This window comes from Anguilla rostrata, chromosome 10 (assembly GCF_018555375.3).
Source record: "Anguilla rostrata isolate EN2019 chromosome 10, ASM1855537v3, whole genome shotgun sequence".
Lineage (NCBI taxonomy): Eukaryota > Metazoa > Chordata > Actinopteri > Anguilliformes > Anguillidae > Anguilla > Anguilla rostrata.
Genome location: NC_057942.1, coordinates 26,419,893 through 26,445,009, shown reverse-complemented (window position 1 = coordinate 26,445,009; position 25,117 = coordinate 26,419,893). Strand labels below are relative to the sequence as shown.

Here is a 25,117-nt window from a genome sequence, read left to right as displayed (position 1 = left end):
CTTTCTCAAATATTATCATAAAAAGTAATGCTAAAGCATTTTGTCTATGTTCTCTTTGCAGATCTGCAATGCATCCTTTGTCACACGGGACCGTTTGCGCTCTCACTTAGCCTGCCATGAAGACAAAATCCCTTGCCAGGTGTGTGGAAAGTTCCTGCGGGCTGCCTACATGACTGACCACCTCAAGAAACACAGCGAGGGTCCACATAATTACTGTGGTATATGCAACAAAGGTAATACTTTGTCTCTGTCATGTCTAAGCTCACTTAAACTTATGATGCATGGAAAATGGTTAATATGATCTAGGCCTGTATGCTTTCATTCACAATTAAAGGCAGGTACCCATCATGACAGCCTTGCAGAACATAGAATATTGGCTGTGGAATTACAGTAAAGCTGCGTTCTCACCAGACGCGCTTTAACAGCTTGGGGCACTTTTTTTCTAATTATTTTCAATGAGTTTGAAGTGTTTTCTACATTGTTTTTGCACACCAGATGTCCTGCTTTTACCCACCAAGGGCACCTCACTGTTTTTGGTGTGCATGGAGCTGAAAATGATCCTATTTTGAAGTGCTCTGAGAAAAAAGCACCCTTTCTCACTGTCAGACTCAGTTATGACAAGGACTGGCCTCTTCAAAAGCTGATATTGTACTTATTAAAGTGACATAATGTTGTTGAAAGCAGGGCTAAGCTCCATTATTATGAAAAGATTCATGAATTTAATCTCTAACAAGACCAAACATGCATATTTTTAGAGTTAATTCAGTTCATGTAAAAGCATTGAAGTTTACTTCTGCTTCTAACACCAGAGATGATATTTGTAGACAAATAATCCAGTCAGTTGTGAGCTCCATTTTCAGCAGCCATTGAAATTGCGACCATTTTGATCGCATATGCTCCCAAAATATAATTGGGAGCATTTGTGCGAGTGCAAATAATTGTTATGGTGCGACCCTTTTTTTCCAGTTGAACGTCCCTTTCTCTGTACATTCTCTAGTTAGTACACTCTGTATGTACCTTGTGAGCTCACAGTGACTATTCTAACCAATCAAACGTGAGCTTGACGTTCTTACCTTTAATGCTGATTTTAGATTGGTTAATATTAGCCTTCAATCAGTCCCTTTCGCGGCACTCCACTGTCACGTGACACAGAGAGCTAACGCGTTAACTAATGTTACCTGAACTCAAAAGTTTGATCGATTTATTAACGTTACCTAAGTAACTAGCTAAATTGGTAACGTTAGCTAGCGTTATTGAAAGCTAAAATGAAAAATCATTGACATGTTTCATCAGGTGCAGCGTCTTTTACTGTAAGTGAATGCGATGATGAGAAACCTTTCGGTTACGCTGACCTATAAAACGCTATTCCAAAAGCAAAATTAGACATGTTATACATTGTTATCAAACTTATACTCTCACCTACTGAATAAATGAATTGTCAGTCAAGCCAGACTGTACTAAAAAGGGCAAAACGTCGTAAACAACACATGTGGCATTACACACAGCTATTTTGGAAGGGAAGGTACCCAGGCGTCACATATGCGTGTATATTTCACAAACGGATTTATTAGCCCTGCTAACTCCCAGTTTAAGTAGTAAGTGTATAATTCGTCCAGGTGCGTAGAACTGCCGAAATCCGTCCTGCTAGAGTGGATAAGTATCTGCGTTCATTTACTAATTACATACCGCGTTAGATTTTAAACTTTTCCCTGTGTGGAAACTGGTCTTTGTTTTTAGGTTGCGTTAGGTGTCTTTGTTTTTAGGTTGTTGGGCTTCACTTTGATTCTTAGAATTGATAGATTGCGATTATTGCACTATCACAAACTGTTAACCTCTGTAATCAGTGCGTTATTCGACTCAGCTTTTCAGCTGCTAATTAGGTACACTCCTAGTTTATGAGCCAGTTCCCCATTCCAGTCTGTGCTCTCCCCCTCAGAAGGCGCTTCCAGCGACGTGGCCCCCCTCGACAACGGAACCCCTCTAACCTCTGCTACCCCCCGCTGACCCCCTGTGAGAACTTCACGGTCACAGGGGGACTATGGAACTGCCAGTCTGCTACATGCAAGGCAGACTTCATTTCCGCCTATGCCTCCCTCCAATCCCTGCAGTTCCTTGCCCTCACAGAGACCTGGATCACACCAGACAACTCTGCCACTCCTGCTGCCCTCTCATCCTCCTACTCCTTCTCCCACACCCCCCGGCGATCTGGCCGTGGTGGTGGTACTGGTCTACTGATCTCCCCCACCTGGAAATTCTCTGTTCTCCCCCTCCCTGACCTGTCCATATCCACTTTTGAATTCCATCCTGTCTCTATCACCTACCCTGCTAACCTTTATATTATTGTTATTTATCGCCCCCCGGGGCCCCTGGGAAGCTTCCTGGATGAGCTAGACACCCTGCTCAGCTCCTTCCCTGAGGACGGCACCCCGCTGATTCTCCCTGGAGATTTTAACATCCACCTAGAAGCCTCCCAGTCTGCTGCCTTCCTACCACTACTTCATTCCTTTGACCTCTCCCTACAACACTCTCCTCCAACCCACAAGGCAGGCAACCTCCTAGACCTGATCTTCCTGAGGACCTGCTCCAGCTCCAATCTTACGGTTACCCCCCTGCATACGTCTGACCATCATTTCGTCTCCTTCTCCCTCCCCCTCTCTCCACACCCTTCCTCTCCCCCTCCCATCCCCACTGTCACTGTCCGCCGTAACCTCCGCTCCCTATCACCCTCTTCTCTTGCTCCCAGAGTGACTGCTTCCCTCCCCCCTCTTCAATCATTTTCCAAGCTCCCCACTAACTCTGCATCCTCCACCCTGACGTCATCTCTCTCTTCAGCACTCGACTCCCTATGCCCCTTCGTCCCTAGGCCAGCACGTTCATCCCCTCCCAGTCCATGGATGTCTGACATCCTACGCACCTCCACGGCCACCCTCCGCGCTGCTGAGAGGAAGTGGGCCAAATCCAGGGACCCATCTGACCTCTCAGCCTATCAGTCTCTCCTGACAGAGTTCTCTTCTTCTGTCACTGCCGCTAAGGCAAAATTCTACCAAACCAAAATTCATAACTCCATTTCTAACCCTCGTCAACTTTTCTCTATTTTCTCTTCTCTCCTCAGCGTGCCACCTCCTCCACCCCAGTCTTCCTTCACTGCAGATGACTTTGCAGCATTCTTTGACGAAAAGATTGCAGACATCCGCAGCTCCTTTGCCCCCTCTGCGTCCTCCGCCCCCTCTGCGTCCTCCGCCCCCTCTGCGTCCTCCGCCCCCCAAGAAGGCCCACATCACCCCGCTGCTGAAGAAACCCACACTAGATCCTTCAGTCATTCAGAACTACCGCCCGGTATCTCTCCTCCCTTTCCTATCCAAAACACTTGAACGTGCTGCATCTAACCAGCTCTCTGCTTTCTTCTCTGAGAACAACCTGCTTGATCCCCACCAGTCTGGCTTCAGGCCTGGCCACTCGACTGAGACTGCACTCCTCTCGGTCAGTGAGTCACTCCATGCCGCACGAGCAGCCTCCCTCTCCTCTGTCCTGATTCTTCTAGACCTCTCCGCTGCATTTGACACTGTGGACCACTCTACCCTCCTGTCCTCCCTGGCAGCAACAGGGATCCGCGGCACAGTCCTTGACTGGATTGAGTCCTACCTCTCTGACCGCTCCTTCCAGGTTGCCTGGGCGGGTAAGGTATCACCACCCCGTCCCCTCACCACCGGAGTTCCCCAGGGCTCAGTCCTTGGTCCCCTTCTCTTCTCCATGTACACCAGATCCCTTGGCCCTGTAATATCTGCCCATGGCTTGTCCTATCATTCCTATGCCGACGACACGCAACTCTTTCTCTCCTTCTCCCCATCGGACACACAGGTCCCTGCCCGCATCTCCGCTTGCCTGAGGGACATACAGAGCTGGATGGACAATCACCACCTGAAGCTCAACCCGGGAAAGACGGAGCTAATCTTTATTCCTGCTCTATCCTCTCCCCTCCTCGACTTTTCCATTTCCTTAGGGGACACCGTAGTGACATCATCACCCTGCGCCAAGAATCTCGGAGTGATGATGGACAACAGGATGTCCCTCTCCAACAACATTGCAGCAGTAACCCGGGCAAGCAGATTTTTCCTATACAACATCCGCAGAATCCGCCCCTTTCTCACCACCTACTCAACCCAGCTCCTGGTCCAAGCAATGGTTCTATCCCGCCTGGACTACTGCAACTCTCTTCTGGCTGGACTACCGGCATCTGCCACCAGACCCCTGCAGCTCATTCAGAATGCTGCGGCTCGTCTGGTCTTCAACCTCCCCAGACACTCCCACGTAACTCCCCTGCTCACTACCCTCCACTGGCTGCCTGTTATAGCTCGCATCAAATTCAAAACATTGGTCCTAGCATACCAGGCAGTCAAGGGATCAGCCCCAGCATACCTTCACAAGATATTCAAACCCTACATGCCAGCCAGATCCCTCCGTTCTGCTACCTCAGGACGCCTAGCACCTCCCCCTCTTCGCACCTGCACTTCCAGAACACGTCTCCTGTCTGTTCTGGCCCCACGATGGTGGAATGACCTCCCTGTGGAGGTCAGAACAGCTGAGACTGACCCATTTCAAACGACGACTGAAGACCCACCTCTTCAGGCTGCACCTCTCCCCATCCCTCCCTTCCCCCGTGTAAATGACTAAAACTTAGGGTTGTAACTAGGCAGCTGTTTCATAGGTGACTTAGTTGATGCGCCTGTCTTAACGACTACTTGTATTTTTATTTATTTTTATTTTTCCATAGATTGCGTTGTTGCCGTTCTCGTTGTTAGTGTTAATCAGTTTAACCATCAGGGTCCAAGTTGAACTATGCGGTTGTTCCCTGTACTTGGACCGGTACTTCTCTCTAGGGGTTTCGTCATACTTGTTCCTGGTTATGGTTATACACTTTGTTGTACGTCGCTCTGGATAAGAGCGTCTGCCAAATGCCTGTAATGTAATGTAATGTAATGGACTGTCCAAGACAATATATGACCACTCAGTCTCAAAAGGGACATCTCTACGCGTAAAACCAATGGTAAGGTTGTATATTTATTCAATATTTAGTCCCAGATATTGACTGTAAAATTTTTGTTTATTTTGTTATTCAGTGAGAAGCGTTTTCACTGCTGTATTGGCATATCTTAGGGCTATTGTCATAGCAAACTTTACAATGTTGTGATGTGAACACAGCATTAGATATCGTTAGCTAACGCCCATAGATGTATTCGTGTATATATCTATAAGCTAACGCTGGTCACTCACCAAGACACCTGCCCAGTTCTCCACTGGTTCTCCTCCTTTGGTGTTTTTAGATGCGGAAGTAAAATTCTCTCTCAAAAACGACTCCAGAAGTCACTGTAGTGTATAAGTATATTTTTATGTAAATCTAGTTCTTACATCATTTTCCTACACATTGATTCACTGGGGTCTCCAACCTGCAATACGCTCTTTAAGCATGAGAGTTTAACTAAGCACGGAGCCAACCCGAAACACAAGAAATGCCATGACAAATGTGTGGCAACGAAGAATTCAGGCTCGATTGGTCAGGCATTTATTTGACAACATGCTGCTGGCCATTCAGCTTGGTGCTCCTCACATTTTGGTGGGTGCTCCTAAATTTTTGCTGGTGCTCCTAACTTTTTGAAGTTGGGAGCACCAGTTCTACCAAGTAAAAAAATTTCATTTCGAGCCCTGTTCAGGCAAAATATTTTCCAAGTAACAAAACCAAATTGCAACGCATTGGTGCTTGAAACTGGAACTGCTTCTAGAAATGTAGATTTCAATTGTCACAATAGTCATTATCTATACAGACAAGGATTTTCAATCAATGATTTTAATTAAATGCCACAGATTGCATTCAGACTTAAAATCAAAAGGAACATTGTCTTTGTGTGTTCTTTAGCTACGCTGGGCCTCTGGCCTCATAAATAGCTTTGTTTTCTTGTGTCACTTCTGAGACAAACTGCCAGAGGTGGCACCCATAGATCACATGCCTAGATTAGGGCATCAGCATGACTTTTATTTGCCCCGAAATATTTCCTTTGTGGTTTGTGGAGGGGGAAACGAACAGCATTCTTATAAACAATATGATATAGTCTCCAATTCACTGTTTCTCTAGGGCCATAATCTAAATATCTGACACTATCCAATGATAGAATTTCCCAAATGTCTTCTTAATCTTCTTTATTTTTTCGGGGCTGTTCTTTTACAAAATTGGTTTGAGCAATGATGGGTGTCCTAGACCACCAGACTCTTATTTTGGCAGCTTACTCAAGATTATTAAAAATGTTTTGCACCTATTTGTCTCTCTCCTTTGGAGGTGGAGGCCAGAGACTTTGCTGGGTGTTTATTTACAGTGGTCTTGGACTTTTCCTAGGCAGACTGGGAGGTAAAGACACAGACGTCTTAATGGTATATCTTAATGGACATCTTAATGATAGATAGGAATTGAAGGGTTGAAGATGTCTGTGTGAAGTTGGTAGGTTGAAGATGTCTGTGTAGGTGGGGGAGTCTTTGGCCTTTTGGAGCATCCTTTGAGTGTGACTTGCCAGATGTGTGTGGGGAACAGGGAGTTAGGGGAATGCTGTTGAATGAATGTACCCGATACGCATAAGTGCAGTTAGCTGGATGTCATTGTGATGTGTGTAACTAGACTAGACTGAGGCACAATACTCTACTGCAGTATGCAGAGAAGATTGTTTCTGGATTTTGCCTTTCTGATGGTTTTTTAAGGACAGGGTCCTATCAAGAGTCACTCCCTGGCATACTGGGTTTAGAGTGTGCTTCAGTGTAAGTCCGGTTAGCTGTATGTTTGGCTCTTTGGCAGCCTTAGTGTTGTGGAGGTGGCGTATGCTGAAACACTATTTTTTTCTGGGCTTGGTTTTAAATGTCAGGGATTGCAGTGCTTGTCTAGTCTTCAAATGTCTTCAGTCAGTACCTGCTCCAATGAGTCAGTTGAATGCTATGGTTGCTAGCCTGATGCCATGAACATTAATTTGCTCCATGCACTTTTGTTCTGTCTGTACATACAAACAGTATGTAATGTTTTCTTGTATGGGGATGGGACGACATTGAAACAATATTCAACTGTCCACCATGTGTCCACATCTCAGTTTCAAAAATAACGTATATAACCGAAATATTTTGTGCAGTAATACTTACATAGCGATGATGAAATGATATCTGTGCTCAGAAGACAGCGACAGAGAATCAATACTGTCATTCTCCTGTTCTGACTTACTCCAGAAAACTTTGTCAGTTACGTCAATCAGCAAACATATGGCTTAGCAATGCTCAGAAGTCCTCAATAATAATAATATTTTACAAAATAAGATGAGACTGATCGATGATATTTTGCTGGGTCTTTTACTGCTACCACAGAGTGAATGTGTAAGGCGGCGATGATGATTCACAACTTTAAAGTAAAATTAGACATGTTATACATTATTAGAAAGCTTATACTGTCACCTGTTGGATAGATTAATTGTCAATCAAGCCAGATTGTACGACAAAGGGCGACAACACCGTAAACAGCTTGTGTGGTTTTACGCACAGCTATTTTGGAAGGTACCCAGGTGTAGCAAATGAGCGTATATTTCACAAACTGATTGTTCAAGACAATATATGACCACTCAGTCTCGGAAGGGACATCTCTACTCCTAAAACCAATGGTAAAGTTGTATATTTCTTCCATATTTAGTTCCAGATGTCGACAGTAGAATGACATGGTATAACATGGTATAATTTTAGAAAAATTTGTCTTGTTTATTTTATTATTCAGTGAGCAGCGTTATTTTAGGGCTATTGTTGGGTTTATCTTGTTGCTATGACGGAATATGATTTTTATTGGTGAAAGAATATTCTTTGAATGCCCAGATAGACACAATTGTCCAGTGTGTCATGGGAAGATGAGACTGCAAGGAGGGGGTGCTTTTTAAATGAAGCGCGACAATGGTGGTGCTGCGAAACTCCATATTTGACTAAATTGTTGTGTATCGTCTACTAATGAAACTAGAACAGAGTTTCTGTTTTGAACTCATAGTTTGGTTGCAGGAGCAATGAGTGTCTGAGTTGAGCAATCTAGGCATGCTGTGATGCCGACCACTAGGGGGATTGCGCGAAGGGGTTAATGCTTATACCTGTACTGACGTCAAGACTGACGTCATTATTATTATTTTTTTTTGTTTTGTTAATCTCAGGCTATAATTATGGTTGGGCACCTGGATATTCTTTTGTTTATGGTACCAATATATTGTGTTTTGTCTAAGTGTTTTTGTTGCATGGTTGGAGATGGTTACATTACAATTCAAACTTAAATTATTGATCTCAATCTGTAGCATATTTGCCACTTTCACTTTTCAGCCGCTAGTGGCAAATATGCTACAGATGTAAATTTTGATCTTTCTCTCTATAGTGTTGCAGTCAAGGAACTACAAGATTGAGAGGCTTCAGTGTCTGCAGATGAAGCATTGATTGTGTTTGCATGAATATTTGTTTTATATGTTGTTAACTAATTGTGTTCAAATGACTGCTTCTGGTAGTAGGACATGGTATTTGTACAAGCAGCTAGATGCTGTTAAGGTACAATTTCATGTTAGCTCATCCTTGATTAACTCGCTGTCGTTTTTGTCACGTCATTCTTCTAGATGGACAGGACGATTCAGAGAAGTGCCCTCATCAGGACTCCGAGACCTCTGATGCCCCATTTGGGGAACTTTCTGATGGAGGCGATCTTAAGTCCCAGCATAAGGCTGAAGAGGGCAGTATTGGGGTGTTTGCCTGTAGTGGCAGTGGGGGGCCATCTGCAGGAGCCAGCAAACTCAAAGTTGACCCTGAGAAGAAGCACCCATGCACCGACTGTGGCCAGGCTTTTCGCTCCAAGTCCTACCTCAAAAAACATGTGCAGCGGGTGCACAGTGGCGGAGCTCAGAAAGGGCTGACTGTGACAGGTACCACCTTGGGAGAGCTAGCCCCCTCCCTGGGTTCCCCATTATCTCCTCAACAGAACATGTCATTACTAGAGTCTTTCGGGTTTCAGATTGTCCAGTCAGCTTTTGCATCCTCTCTAGCAGACTCTGAAGCTGGCCACAGTAGCATGAGTATGGGCAGCAAGTAAGCAAGGACTGGGTGCATGCCATCCTGACATCTCTCCCAAAACTCCTGTCTGATGTCCATAACCTTTCATTTACTTGTTTATACCTCTGCCTGCCCCCACTCTATTATGTCCTCATTTCTCAAACCTATGGCTCATGGACTGTGTGGCTATGGAACATTTTGTGCTATTTCCAAGCTGGAGAGAAAAATGTTACATAGATACATTTATATATATATATATATATTTTTTTTTTAATTTAAATGTTTGGTTTCATTTATAGGGACTAAGTACAGGGTAAAAAATAATCCTTCCCATCCTGATAAAATATACAACATACAGACAAACAGAGCTACAATTACACTAACACATGCAGCCATGCAACCAAACTATATACCCCTAATCTTTATGACATATGTATTTGAGTGCAAAAGAGAAGGAGAGATGGGTCTGTCCTCTGGAATAAGCTACATTTCCATTAGCTTCGTTTTATGCAGCTTTTCAGTGTCACAGTTTAGGCGACTAGCCCCTTGTGCACAAAAACGTTGACTTCATAAAGAGATTAGGGATATGGAAACAATGTTGAAATGTTCTTTGAAAGTAATTTGATAATGCTTGTTTTGGTGGGTGTTTTCGGCACAAGTAAAAACCATTGTTTTTGTCAGTCCAATTCACTTTTATATTCTAATGGAAATGTAGCAATTGTTGTAAATGTTAGAATTTTATTGCTCCTGAATTGAATGTACATATTTTAAGGGCCGTGAAAATCGTGCCACAAAATGGGTACACAATAAGTGTCTATATTAACTTGAAGTAATTAAGCTGTACTTTAAAGTAAGTCTCCACAGATACATCCATCCTGTAAGTCAGGGGTCTTCAATCTTATCCAGAAAGGGCCGGTGTGGGTGCAGGCTTTTGTTTCAACCAAGCAGTAACACACCTGATTCTATTAATCAACCCCTTGGAATCTTTGCTAAGCACCTTGATTATTAGAATCAGGTGTGTAACTGCCCAGTTGGAACAAAAGCCTGCACCCACACCGGCCCTTTCTGGATAAGATTGAGAACCCCTGCTGTAAGTGCATGTCTGTTATTTAATGTCGTCTACAAATATGGCAAATGGGGAGGTCTGGAATTAAATGGAACCAAGCTATTTAATCTGCCCAGATTGACATCTGACATATTTAGCTGAGTCTAAATCTTCAAGAACACCATTAGTTGAATTGCTAATGTACTGCCAAGGCTTCATTCAGAGCTTTGTTCATTTCGTGTACTGTATCCTCAAAAAAAATTCCCAAATCTTAAAGAGGTGTAATTAAAACAAAAAGTTGTCTTGCAGAAGGGGTTAAAAACCAGAGAAATGTAGCCAAATGGAGAAAGGTATATCTGAACTTTCTAAAGTTTGGTCATGACATAATATTCTTCATTCAGATGTACATAAACTTTAATTGGTAATCAGTTCTGATTTTGCTTAGGGACAAATTTACAAGCTTCATTGTTAGAGGCCATGAAATGTATTTGTGAATCCCCCCTCACCGCCGCCTGCAATGAGGATTAATCAAGATTTGTTTTGTAAATGAGTGTAGCAGTGGAAATGGCTTTCTTAATCCTACTTTGTGTTATAGGTCTCCTGATGACAGTGTGAGAGACAGATGGTGTAAATGGTGTGTGTATATGCATTTTTTTGCAGAATGTAATTAATTTAACCAGATTTAAGATTTAAGTAGTTTTTATTTGGCAAATTACTATATTAGGTCTATACATTCCTTGTTAATTTATGGAATTATAAAGTTGTCATATTTACACCAACACATGCACCCACAGTATTTTATGTATATCACTGTCTATCATATACATTGTACATATACAGAATTTTTACTCCATATCTTCAAAGGAAAGAAGGGAATTTTTATTTCGGAACAGAAGGGGTTTAATTTCCTCCCCTGCCTTCCTCTCTCCTTATTTTCTTTTTAGTTTTGATGATGGGTGTAAAACACTGGATTTATAAATTATCATTGTTTGCAATTTGGTCAGCAACCAGCAGTGAGACTTTTAGGCTAATAATGTGTATCGGCTAAAATGTAATTGTTCCCAGCCAGATCCTGCGTGTGACGTTCAGATTTTCTCCATCCACTGAGGTGTTTCAAGGGATAGAGGCCATGAAAGTATTAAAAGGATATTGGGGCCCATGTATAGCAATTTGACTGTGGCCATGTGTCTTTATTACTTTGGCATTGGTTTACAGGAAATTCCAGTGATTGCATGAAATAAATGTATGTAGTGATTCATTTAGTATTATTTTTGTTGCAATGTGCCTTCCAAATGCTGATTACACAGCGCAGTGGATTAAAAAGTCTGGGGGAAAGACCAGATTATCTAAATTGCAGGACAAATGTGCTCACTATTTAAATAAACACTTTTTGTATAGAGACATGCACACAGAACCAATATGTACATTTGGAAATATATATTAACTTACAGCTGTTTTTTCTCCAAAGGTAGTTCCTTGATGACAAGTTAGTCTTTTTTGGTATATGTTTCAATACAAGCATACTTTTTTCTATAGATGTTGGTTTTTGTACACTGTTTTTGAGTCTGTAGTCTCTGGCTATTTGCTGCAGAGATTAAATAAAGATCTGTTCATCTGAAATGGTTCCTTTGTTTTTTGTTTTGTTTTTTTATTTATTTATGTACAGAATACTATTTTTGCAGGTTCTAATTCTTGTGGAAATTTACACATTGTACCTTGGTTTAATACCTTGGTGTCATGTATTACTCCTATATGAAATTAGAATTGTCCTGGTAATGGTTAATGGTGGCTTGTCGCAGGCCAAGAACCTTTGCAAATATGTCCCCAAAGCTCTGTACTTGGCCCCCTCCTTTTTCCCTTTTATATGCAATCCCTTGGGTCTGTCATCTCCTCCCAGATTTTTGTAAAATTTCTTTGCTGATGATGCTCAGCCTTTCCTCTCATTACGTGCAGCTGACACTGAGGTCTCACTTTGCATCCCAGCTTGCCGGAAGGACATCTTGTGCTGGATGGGGGACCATCCTCTTAAACTCAACATGTCTAAAGCTGATACATTCTCTTCCAAGTCCTCAGGGAGTGGTGGCATAAAAAATCATGTGAAGCACCTTGTCGATTCTGAGATACAGTATCTGCCATTATAGAAAGGAAATGCCTGGGGCTTGAGTGGCAGGACCCCCCTTAGCCTTCGTCTTCCTTATATGGCAGAAATTCTAGTGCAGATCAGTGCTTCCTGGAATTGCACTTTGTCAGCTCAAGCCTCCTGCAGGGGTTTTACTGAGCACATGCATACGGCAGGTGCAACCTCCCAGGGGGCCAGTGTGCTACACACTTATTAGTTTTGCTGGTCACATACACCATGGACCTTTCTAGCAGTGGAAATACACAGGAGAGCTAAAATGGCCATAGGACTGATTTCTAATGCCTGGCTATAGGCAATGGTATGAGTTCCTCTGTTGCAGCACACAGCCTCTTATGGCTGAACCAAGCTTGCACTCCAGCAGGGGACTTGGGCATCCTCTTAGACATATATCCCCCACAACTATCTTGCCGTGTAGTGAATTTTAAAGACATTATAGAACACTTTGCATAGTGTAGTCTCTCTGTGGTCCCAAGTAGCACAGAGAGACTACTTGCCTGCCACCAGGCTCAAGATTCCAGGATGAATGCAAGAAACTGTATACTTGGTTCCATATGTTATGGGAATGCCCCAAGGTAATGGACTTTTGGACAATGTCTTTTTATATAGAACTGGGATGTTGCGTAGTGGAGGATCAGAGCATATAAACCAGTATACCAGTCCTTATGGCAAGGGTTTGGGAAATAGGAAAAATGTGAGAGGTAGCGATGATAGTGTTGTTGGATGGGTGGGGTTAGGGGGGTGGGTGAGGTGGGCAGGGGGATAAAAGTTTATCTCCACTCCCTTTTAGTTATTGTCAACAACCTCAAAATGTGACTTTTGTCATTCTTATGCCCCTTTGTAGTATTTTGTGTGTGTGTGTGCAGGATTGGCTGTTTTGTTTGTGCAGGAAAATAGTAATTGATCACAAAAAAGATTCAAGTTTATGGCCAGTACTTTGCTTAGCACAGTCTTTTGTGCTCCTTTGAGGGATTTTTAATCTAATTGAACAAACTGGGTCCTACCTCATGTATGAGATGTACAAGACCCTCAAGTATGATTTGAGGGTCTTGTCACCGAAGTCCAATACGGGTTTGTATTGTCCATCCATTATAAGTCCATCCTCTGGGGTCTGTCCAATAGGATCTCATGACCAACGGTGTCAAAGCTGCACTTAGTTCAATTAGCACTAGTATAGCTTCAGAGTTGCAGTTTGAAGACTGTATCAGAATATTTACAACCATTACAAGTGCAGTTCCAGTCTTGGACTGGAAGGTTTCAACTAAGGCAACGAGTGGCTTAACAATAACATTTTTAAGCATTTTTAAATTTTATTTTATAAGAAGATTTGAGATGGTTCTACAGTTTTTTCAGATCACCAAGATCAAGAATAGGCTTTGTAACCCCTTTGGTGTAGATGCCCAAATCTGTCCAATCCTTGTCCATTTAGGGTGCCCTATTTAAAACTTTATAACTCCGGGTGTGAGCATTACTGAGACAATGGCTTAAATGAAGCAAGACATTTGAATGATTTACAATAACTTACATTAGTTTATATTCATAATTTAGGGAGAAATAATGTGCCACAAATGCATTTATCTTGGCAAAAAATGAAGTTGTTCTTTTTTAGTTTGTAATGAAATACTGTGGGATTCCATATATAAAGCAGGTAAAACTATATAGGTCCTGGTTCATAAACTCCTTGCCCACAGGTTCATAAAATCTAAGGGTGAATATGTAGAACTACTAAAGATCTATGAAGCAAAAACTAAGCAGTGTATGCTGGTGTCCCTTAGTGTCTCCAAATCTTTCCAAAATGTCTTAAGTTGATGTAAATCATAATCGTGTATATTTTGACTCAAGAAACTCACTTATGTACCATTTTCAAGGGAATTGCTGTCTTTCGATCAGGACGGGTCTAAAATATCTGGGGGTCCAAAAACATACAAAATCTTTCCAAAAATGAGTAATATTATATTTGTCTATTGTAAAGCATATGAATTTGCCCCTTAAGATGTTTTAAGATGAAACATTGATATCACATTGAAAAATAATGCAAAAACACTGTGGCATACACCTAAATGTGTAATCATCAACTCTTCTATTTTTTTCTGTACTCTGCGGTATCTTAATGTTTTGTTGTATGGGGGTGGGACGACGTTAAATCAATACTTGCATGTAACCAAAATATTTTGAGCTGTCATAGTTTATTCAGGATGAAATCTTATCCGTGTTCTTAGGCATTCTCCTCCTCCAGGTCTAGGTCTACCAGCAACATAGCCATGCTCAGAAGATTACATCTCGTCAGGTGCTTGTCTTTTACTGCTATCGCAGACGCTGAATGCATAACTTGGCAATGATGAAACAAAACCTTTGATTATGCTGGATAAATCGTTATTCCAAAAGTAAAATTAGACATGCCATACATTGTTGTTAACCTTATATGGTCACCTACTTGGTAAAATAATTGACTATCAAGCCAGAATGTACGAAAAAGGCAGAAAATGCCGTAAACAGCATGTGTGGGTTTTACGCACAGCTATCTCGGAAGGTACCCAGGTGTCACAAATGAGAGTATATTTCACAAATGGATTGTCCATCTTGAAAGGGACATCTCTACGTAAAACCAATGTTAAGGTTGTATATTAATTCCATATTTAGTTGCAGATATTGATAGTCGAATGGTACAATTACACAAGAATTCATCTTGTTTTTCACAGCTGTACTCCAAATCTAATGGGATAGTACAAATATAAGATGATGTGATTTCACTTCAAGGTTTGCAATGCACAAATGTGAACCAGCTGCATTCATTTGTGGATCTGTTACATTTAAGCCGTCTGTACACTGCTATACCGGTTAAGAATGCTGGATCAGAGCCGGGAAAAATTAAAACAATGACCAATTTACACTGACATCCTTTTTTTGTTGACTTTTACCTGGTATTTTCTCTTCACACTGCTCAGAAGAACCGGAATTGATACCATAATTATCACATGGCATATATATAGGCTATATATAGACTGTATATGTCATCTTCATTTTTATTTTTGAGGTAACTCACTGTTTTGTTTGCCTTATTCCCCAAGCTTTCAGTGTTTCCATGATCGTTTGATGAACACTGGAATCGTGAACTTTACTGTCAATTTGTTTTATAATTTATGTTTTCCATCTTATATTTTATAATTCTCTGATTTCCATTTCTGTATAATTATTTCATGTATCCTCTCCAGTGGCCATAATTTTGTTTGGTCCTTTTAATCTGTCCCTCACACCACAGATTTGATGTTATTGCTGAAACTGTTGGCACAAAGGAACTCACGCCAAATGCTGACAGCTGATGGAATGTTTATGTGAATTGTTCCCATAGCAATGCACCAACATTTCTGCAGGTTTACTTTACACTGGAGAAATATTGGGTCAGATCCAGCTCGTTTCCTATGTCGTGAGGTGGGTCAGAGCCAGGTTATTTTACCCCGCCTTTTTCCTGGCTTACGGTATTTACGGGTCAGCTCAATACCGGTACAGCTCTGCCAATAAGCGGGTATTTATGCTCTGTGTAAAGATGGCTTTGTGGGTCGGTTACATTTATTATCCACTGCATTTATTTGTGGATTAGTTATATTTATTTATTTTTGCGGCAATTATAAACGCATGTTTCTATTGTTGGTCATGTAAGCGAGGAAACAAAAGTGGTATTTGGGTAGACTGTTGCAAATATTATTTGAATATGGCATTTGTTTGTCAGTAAATTAAACAGTATGTCTTTTATTGCTCATTATAGCAAGATCAAATCTGTATTAAAATTGAGACTAAGCACTTTATGCTACCTGATTAATATGAGCTAGCTAGATGACAAACATCAATATGTCAGCATGAAAATGGAACGTTACTTAATTTTGCTGAAGTTATTAAAAGTTGTTTTTGTTAATTAAACGTTACTCTCATTATTTTGCTTAATAGAAACACATTACATTTCAATGTCAAGGCGAGTTAACGTTGACAGAACTGCATTGGTGGTACCCCTTGCCTGTTTTTTTCAACAACTGTATACCAGAAGGAAACACCTGGAGTCACACAGATGCTTTACAATCAACAATGGATTTTCTGGGGTTGTTTTCCATGTTTTCCAATCAACAATGTTTGTTTATTTATTTTTATTTTTACAAAAGTTGCTGTCATTTATGAGTTTCTATTCTTCCAGAATTCATAGAAGGAGTATTACTCTCCCAGTGTGGAAAGAGATAACGAAAGAGAAAACAAAAGGGGACCATATCACAAAGCAGGATTACTCAGCTGGATAACTACACTGAGTAAAACCCAAAACCCTTCCAAGTCTGGAACATTGAATGAAGTAAAAAGAGCTGTTCTGGGTTTTACTCAGTGCAGTTATTCAGCTAACTCAGTAATCCTGTTTGTGATTCAGTCCCATGGAGCCATATAACTGTAAAGCTTGTTTTTCTTAGTTTTGATTGTTTTTTTACAATTCTGTGTTCAGCAGATGTCAACTTTCATTAAAATGCATAAGTGAATCTTTCCTGTGATTCTTTTCTACAATCTACATTGATGCTGAAACAAGAGCAGCAATTGGCTGATTACTATACTTGATTAGTACCTGTTAGGCTGTGTCTTGTTCAGGTGCAAGCTTACAGCCTGATGTTTGATATGAAAAAAGAATATATTACAATATTGTTTTATTGACACAGCTTAGTTCCATTTATTCTTAACTTGATCCATCTGTTCAACATGGCAACCACAACACTGGGCGATTTTTGAATTCAGGGAAGGGATAGAAGCGGGTGGAGAGTCAGAGTCAGAAGGGGTCAATCATTGTCTTGGTGGCACGATGTCAAAACATTAAGATCTGTGAAATAGACCTGTATCCATCAGATGGCCTTGGGCCCTGAAACTAAGTACCCTGTTGGTTCCTCAACAGTGTCATTGTATGATGGCCAGTGGGCTACCACAACACATGTAATATTTGCTGCAACAATACTAGGGTGCTGTAAATACAAATGTATATGATGTGGTTTGTAGAATAAGGGGTACTGAGAGTTATTAACGAAACAAGTAATATACAAAGATCACAAATGAAACATGAAGGTTATTAAATCTGTTGAAATGAATGAAGTACTGATTTAAAAGGATTAAGTTATGGGGACCTGGGTTCTCATAATGATGAACAAATGGGTGATTTATTCATGATTCATCCTGCCTATGTATACTTTTTCCCCTTTAGTAATTCATGCAACTAGTAGGATACACAGAATAGACACGTGAGCAACAGGTGCAGGCTACAATGCACACTATTCTGAGGAATGAATCATATTATTTGGTTAATACGTAAGCATCAAAAAACAATTTTATTTTATCAGTATCATCAAACCACTGCACGGTGGTGTAGTGAGTAACACTGTCGCCTCACAGCAAAGTTGTGGGTTCGAATCTCAGCTTGGGGCCTTTCTACGTGGAGTTTGCATGTTCTCCCCGTGTCCGCGTGGGTTTCCTCTGGGTACTCCGGTTTCCTCCCACAGTCCAAAGACATGCAGGTAGGCTAATTGGAGACTCTAAATTACCCATAGGTATGAGTGTGTGAGTGAATGGTGTGTGTGCCCTGCGATAGATTGGCGGCCTGTCCAGGGTGTATTCCTGCCTCTCGCCCAATGCATGCTGGGATAGGCTCCAGCCCCCCCCCCCGTGACCCTGCTCAGGATAAGCGGGTATAGATAATGGATGGATGGATGGATCAAACCAAAGAAAATCATAATTAACTTAACAGGGAAAAAACATTATAATGGAAGTACAGTCATTGCTGTACTTTGTAAGAAAGCTCCTGTAATTTCATGTTTTCAATATAATGCTGAACTTACAAAATGTTTGCAATGTGTTAACTTTGATATTCTACTGGTGTAATGTGCTATACTGGTGATATGGGGTTATCAAAAAGTCAGAATAATAAGCAATGTTGAAAGGAACAAAAAAACTCCAAAAAGTGTTTGCAAGTTGTGATATCTGCCAGAGGGGGTGTTACTAAGTACTGACTATGTAGGGTGCCAAAACTTTTGCACATGCCACAATGATGTTTTTATTTTTGTGCAATTTATGACATAAGTAACTATGCATTAATGTTTGCTGAAAATATTGTGTTTTTTTCCATATCCTAGAGAGACCGTGTTTACATCTTTTCAATTAAAAAATCACCAAAATATGTTATTTGTCAAGGGGTGCCCAAACTTTTGCATACAACTGTATCTGCCCATCAACACTTCAACTATGGGACTCACAAGCAAAGTAGATCAGTGTTACCGCTGCTCTTATTTTAATGGGAAAGGAGAGGAAAATACATTTTAAAGATAAGCTGTAAATAGGGACATGCTTGTTACCCATGACATTCTAGTGTGTACTTGAGTGACATGTACGTCTATAAACGGTTATTCACCAAACTTTGTGGTCAGACTGTGAAACTTAATAATAGTCATATAATTTTTGAGTCTAACCTCATCCATGTTAGTTTCACATTGGATATAGGGGAGAGTCGGTATAAATGTAACGCATCATAAATGTAACATTGTAGATAACTTTTTGTTCACTGCTGCTACAGTCGTCATAAGCACACCAGATTGGTCTGTATAGTAGGCTTTTGCTATTTGGTTTTGTGTTTGTTTTTAATGCGAAATGAATCATTTTAAATTAGAATGTATTCAAGGCAAATTGCCCGTAGTCGTTTCTCTCCTGTCAGCGTCTAGTTCCTCGTTTACTGAAATATTGATATTACTGAATTATTGAAATAAAACATTTGAGTATTTGCTCATGGTTAAAGGAAGGAAGCGTAGATAATGTTGGTTCATTCAAATGTGCATATTTTATTAAATAATACATATTTTTCAATCTGCTTTTCATATGAAACGTAACAGTCATCAATCGAGTTTCAAAATACCACCAAGGACGTTTTATTTAGCCTTCAAAAGTCTGATATTCCCCATTCACTTCAATGGGAGCTCCAATGTTTTCCCCTCAACATGCGCAGTACAGGCTTAAGCCAGACACCCACCGCACGCGTAGTGGGCGCGAGCGCACGACGCACGTACTACGTGCGTAAGTGAAGCGTAGTTGAAGTATTGTTATTACAACGGCAGCGGGCGACTTCCTCTACACCAGCCGTGAACGCAGCATGAACCGGGTACGAAACCTGTGCGACACAAGCAAACTGAAGTGTAATTTTTCGCTTCTGTTCTATTTTTTGTCTTGCCGCGAGTCATGATGACCTGTTTATACACAGAAATATGCTCAAAAATGCTAGGTATACATGCTCTGATTCATATTTCATCCTTATATTATTGGGGGTGTGTCCCTAGTTCCCTCTTGCAGTAGTGGAGAACAAGATATAACCAGATAAACACCAGATATTTTATAAGCGGCTAAAAAATACAAGCCTTTTCGTTTTTGTATTGTCCTTGCAGGAAAAAAAAACATTAAAACTGTAACCTGGGAAAAAGGCAAACTACTGCTAGCCAACCACACTAGCCTGTTAGTGCCTAAAGCCAGCCGCCCACACTGCCTTTATTCGCTTAGCCAGCCTGCTAGCTCCCTGCTACATGGCTCTTTCTAAGCCTGTCTCTCTCTAATTCTCCGAAGAGCTACACTCGCGAGCATGCCCGGCCACTTGTGGTGCTCTCATTGCCGCCAAAAATACCTATCTTCTCCGTGTCATGTGCTTGGGTTTTCAACATGCCCAGGAGGCCCTTGACAATCCGGAGAGCTGCAGCCACTGCCTGGCTTTGCCCAGAAGGCCCTTTGACCCTGAGGGGGCTGACCAGTCTGACCCAGACATGTTGCGCCTTCCCCTCTCCCTCTCTGGTACCCCTATACTGGAGGAAGAGGTGCCTGAGTCGCAGCACGACAACACGCCAGTTGCGTGTAGTGACTCAGGCGAGGAGGACGCCATTCCTTCCGCCCAGTTACCACCTGCTGTGGGGACGGCTAACGCCCAATCCCACGCTGTGCTTCTGGAGGTGTGCGAGCGGGCCGCCGCCTGCCTCCACATCGAATGGCCAGCTCTCCAGAACCCCGCCAACGAGGAGTGGGATGTTTGTGATGGGAAATTCCTAGGCCCTCGGAAACAGCTCCTCGGGCCCTCGGAAGGGCCCTCCCCTGGGCCCTCGGAAACAGTCCTTCCTACCTGTGCTAAACACATGAGGCACCACTGGAAGGACCCACTTGACTTCAAGCACGGCTTTTCTGGCCTAGAAGTCAAAGACATAGCCGCCCACACCATGGGGGAACCCCTGGTTGTCGAACCCTCCATAGCTCGACACCTGGACCCCACGCAGGGAGGGCTTTTGGCGCCACCAAAGCCCACCCTACCAAATAAGGTTTCACAGCCTCCATTCACCAGGCTTCCTACAGGTCCTCAGCCCTTGCTATTCGAGCCCTCAATGTCTGCTCTCTACTCTCAGTGTACCAAGCCGAGCTGATTGAGGAGATGGGGAAACAGCTCGAGAAGGGGAGCCCTTCCCCCTTACTGTGGCAAGAGATTGTCATTATTAACGACCTGGTTCTGCACAATGCTCGCCAGTGTGTCCAGGCCTGTGGTCGCTCCATGGCCCTGGCTGTAGCTGGTGAGCAGGCCCTGTGGCTTAATCTCTCTGGTCTGCCCAACAGTGAGAAGAGGCGCATCGCAGGTGCCCCAGTTGAGCCAGGCCAGCCTCTTTACGGCCCTGCGCTGACACTCATGCAGCAGTGGTGCAAAGATAAAAAGAAAGAGGATGAGGCCTTCAAACTCTGCCTCCCCCGCAGAGCTACGCCTCAGCCACTGCCTCCCACACAGCCCCCACAGCCCCCGGTTGTGAACCGCTATGCCCAACCGGGCCAGGGCAGAACCAAGCCCCAAGGGAAATCCCTAGGACAGTAGGGTAACCCCCCTCCCAAGCCACAGTGAAGAAACCATCACCCACCCCCGCTGGCCCCAAGCAGAAGCGGCCTGCCTGGCCAGCTTCCCCTCCGGGGGGGGCTAAGTCCATGTTCTGGGGTAACCAGCCCCGTGGACACATGTTCGTGTCCCCGCTTCAAGAAGAGGAGACTTCAAGTTCAGGGGGATGAACCCTCCCCCCCAGGGGTCCCCACCCCTATGCTCACTGTGGTCAGGGCACCAGTTCCCGTGTCCCCCAGCCTCAGTCCCCCCTCTCAGTGCCCCAAGAGGGAGACTCTGCCACACAGGCAGTGTTACCCACATTCAGTGTGCACAACACCAGGCCATTTCTAATAAAGGTTTCTGCTCTGGAAACTAGGTGGAACGCCGAAACCATTATTCAATTTAGCCTCACCCAGCCAAATTTCTCAGCGGTACCCACCGGCAGGGACACTCATGAGGCTTCAGACTCCAGTTCAGAGTGAAACCACCACGTTTCAATGGAGTCATTTACTCTCGAACCAAAGAGAGTATGGCCCATGTTTTAGAGGAGGAAATCTCTCTTACACAAAGGGGCGATCCGTGTGGTTCCGCGAGATCAAGCCCAACACGGCTTTTATTCTCGCTACTTCTTGGTTCCAAGGAAAGACGGCTCCCTACATCCGATTTTGGATCTCAGGGTGCTAAACAAACATTTGAGGCAATACAACTTCAAAATGTTAACGTACAGCACTTTTCTACGCTCAATATGTCAGAACGATTGGTTCATATTAATCAATCTGAATGATGCCTTTTTTCACGTAGGCATCTACCCCCCTCAATTTCTCTGCTTCGCCCATCGCGGTGTTTGCTACGAATACACAGTTCTACCCTTCAGCCTCTCCCTAAGCCCACGGGTGTTCTGTCTTTGTGTAGGGGCGGGTCTGCCTCCGTTGAGACTAATGGGAGTCAGAATTCTGACTTATATCGACGATTAGCTCATCATCGCCAATTTGAAAGTCAGAGTTGTGCAGGACACACAGCTAGTTATGACACATCTGTCGTCTCTTAGTTTCAGAGTGAACCTCTCCAAGAGCAATCTCTCTCCATCCCAGAATGTAACGTTCTTGGGATTTGACCTAAACTCTGTGTCGATGCGAGCTTGGCTATCAGCAGACCGCATTTTATCACTCAGAGTCTGTCTTTCTCAGTTAAAACCGGGCTCGAGAGTACAGCATCGCACATACCTCAGGCTGCAAGGGCTGATGGCTTCAGCCTCTCAGATCCTCCCGCTAGGTCTATTACGAATGAGGGGCTTTATGAGGTGGATTTCATCCCTCCACCTCAGCCCCGTGGGCGATCTCCGCCGCCTCTTGGTGACATGCGAGTGCTACCAAACTCTGCGTCACTGGGAAAACACGGACTTTTACACTCAGGGAACCCCTCTCGGGATCGTTTTCATGGGGAAAGTCGTGACAACAGACGCGTCCCTCTCTGGGTGGGGTGTCACTCAGGAGGGACGTATTGTGAATGGGATGTGGCCGATCCAGCTACGCTCAGCTCACATCAATTATCTGGAGCTACTAAGCATTTGGATTGCTCTCAGATATTTTATCTCCCGTCTAAGGGGACATCATGTGCTAATCCGCTGCGACAACACGACTGCGGTTGCATATGTAAATCGGCAAGGTGGCATGTGCTCCCCCCAGCTCCACTGTCTAGCCTACAGACTGCTGGTCTGGAGCAGCCGTCACTTTCTGTCGATACGCGCGCCCCATGTTCCAGGCATTCTGAACACGGGCGTGGTTCTGTTGTCAAGGGGAAACCCACTTTACGGGGAATGGCGGCTGCATCCCCAGATTCTGGAAATGCTGTGGCAGAGATTCGGCCGTGTGGCCATAGATCTCTTCGCCTCACACGAAAATGCCCACTGTCCTATGTATTTCTCATTACGAGAGGAGAACGCGCCTCTCGGCGTGGACGCACTGGCCCACCCATGGCCCGATGTGCTCCTTTATGCGTTTCCTCCCCTCGCTCTCATCTCTCCCACTCCCTACTCAGAGTGAGAGAACAGAGCTTGACACTGATCCTGATAGTACCCAGGTGGCTGAAATCGCCATGGCTGGCAGAGATTATCCCTCTCCTTTATGCACAGCCATGTGCACTCCCATTACACACGGACCTACTGTCTCAGGCGAACAGGGAAATACACCACCCCCGCCCGGAGCAAATAGCTCTTTGGGCTTGGCCTGTGAGAGGTATAACCTTATTGCGTTAGGGGTCCCCTCTCGTGTTGCTGCTACCATCCAATGCGCGAGAGCGCCCTCTACCAAGTCACTTTATGAAAATAAGTAACAGGTATTTGAAGGATGGTGTGCCTCTCGTCAGTCAGTGCCTTACCAATGCTCTGTTACTGATGTGCTGTACTTTTTACAGGACCTTATGGATAAAAGGAAATCCTTTTCAACCATTAAGGTCTACCTGGCAGCTATCACTGCTTGTCATGTTGGTTTCACAGACTATGCAGTGGGGCAACACCCCCTCATTCGCAGGTTTTTGAAGGGGGCTCGCCGTTCTCTACCTGTTGCTAAAAAGCACATCCCTTCTTGGGATTATCATTGGTGCTGGAGGCTCTGTCTCTACAGCCATTCGAGCCTATAAATGAGATAGAGTTAAAATTGCTGTCTCTCAGACAGCATTGCTGCTAGCTCTAGCTTTGGCTAAGCGAGTCAGTGACCTCCATGCGCTCTCAGTGCATCCCTCGTGCGCAATGTTCTCCCTTAATATGGATAGGGTTTACCTTAAGCCCAATCCAGCCTTCAAGCCTAAAAGCTTCCCAGCTTTCACATGTGCAGTGTTGGAGCTTGCTGCTTTTCACCCACCGCCTTACTCCTCTCAAGAGGATCAAAGGCTGCATATGCTATGTCCTGTGCGTGCTCTCCACACGTATATGACAAAGACTAAGGCTTTCAGAAAGAGCGACCAGCTCTTTGTCGCCTGGGGCCCACCCTGCAAAGGAAAAGCCATCTCTAAGCAGCTTGTGGATTCTATTGCTATGGCATATGACTCAAAGGGAATAACACCCCCCTTGGGCCTGAGGGCTCATTCTACGAGGGGCATGACTGCATCATGGGGCCTATTCCGTGGGGTCTCCGTGCAGGAGATTTGTTTAGCTGCAGGCTGGGCTTCTCTACATACCTCTACATACCGCCTAGACGTCACCAGGACTCCGGTAGCCCACGCAGCTCTGTGGGTGAGCTCTGTGTAAAGCTCACGCATCTCCCCTCACCTGCTTTGTGTTTAGTACTTCCTTACATGGGATGTGACAGACACACTTTCCTGGCCTGACAGTTTCTCAGCTGTGAGCATAGGGCAATCTGGGAGTTGTCCATATCTCCCCATATGGTGGATCTTGAAGCGAGATGGTGAAAGAGAACTTTAGGTTACTCACGTAACCCCAGTTCTCTGAAACATTGAGTGGAGAGATCTACCAAGACTGCCCTGCTTGCCGCGCACGAGAAGCGAATATGTTCACTGATGAGTAGTAGCGCTGCAGTGTCCTATATGCTCTTACAGGAGGGCGGTGCCTCCTGTAGCATTGGACGCGCTACTGTCTGTCAGAGCCAGACTTGGTGCAATTCTGAGAAGTCATGACCAGATGTCATTCCACATAGGTGGATCTCTCCACTCGATATTTCAGAGAACCGGGGTTACGTGAGCAACCTAAAGTTTTTAACCAACCATTGCTCAGCCTATTTGACTTCTCCGATGTCTTCGTTCGCCGTGCTTTCAAAAAGGGCTTGTTAATAAAAATAAGGTAATCCACAGAGCTTCTAAATCTGAAGTATTCCTAGTCAAATCTGCTGTGCCTAACGTGACTGTGATGCAAGGCTTCACAATGGATATTGGGCTTTATGCTTACTGTTTGAAGTAGCTATGTTCATGGCTCGGGGTAGCTGATACTTTATCAGCTACGGACCATGTC

At 43.6% G+C, this 25,117-nt stretch overlaps 1 protein-coding gene and 1 pseudogene across 1 annotated transcript in view; both read left to right on the top strand.

Moving 5' to 3' along the window:
• Positions 1-11,749, top strand: part of LOC135233795 (POZ-, AT hook-, and zinc finger-containing protein 1-like) — a 54,988-nt gene extending 43,239 nt beyond the window's left edge. Inside the window, exons 3-4 of the mRNA XM_064297711.1 lie at positions 62-233; positions 8,655-11,749. Coding sequence (XP_064153781.1) covers positions 62-233; positions 8,655-9,124 — 642 coding nt within the window. The 3' untranslated portion in view covers positions 9,125-11,749. The remainder of the gene's footprint in view (positions 1-61; positions 234-8,654) is intronic.
• Positions 11,750-20,727: 8,978 nt separating this feature from the next.
• On the top strand, positions 20,728-23,456 carry LOC135233722 (uncharacterized; annotated as a pseudogene).
• Positions 23,457-25,117: the final 1,661 nt, after the last annotated feature.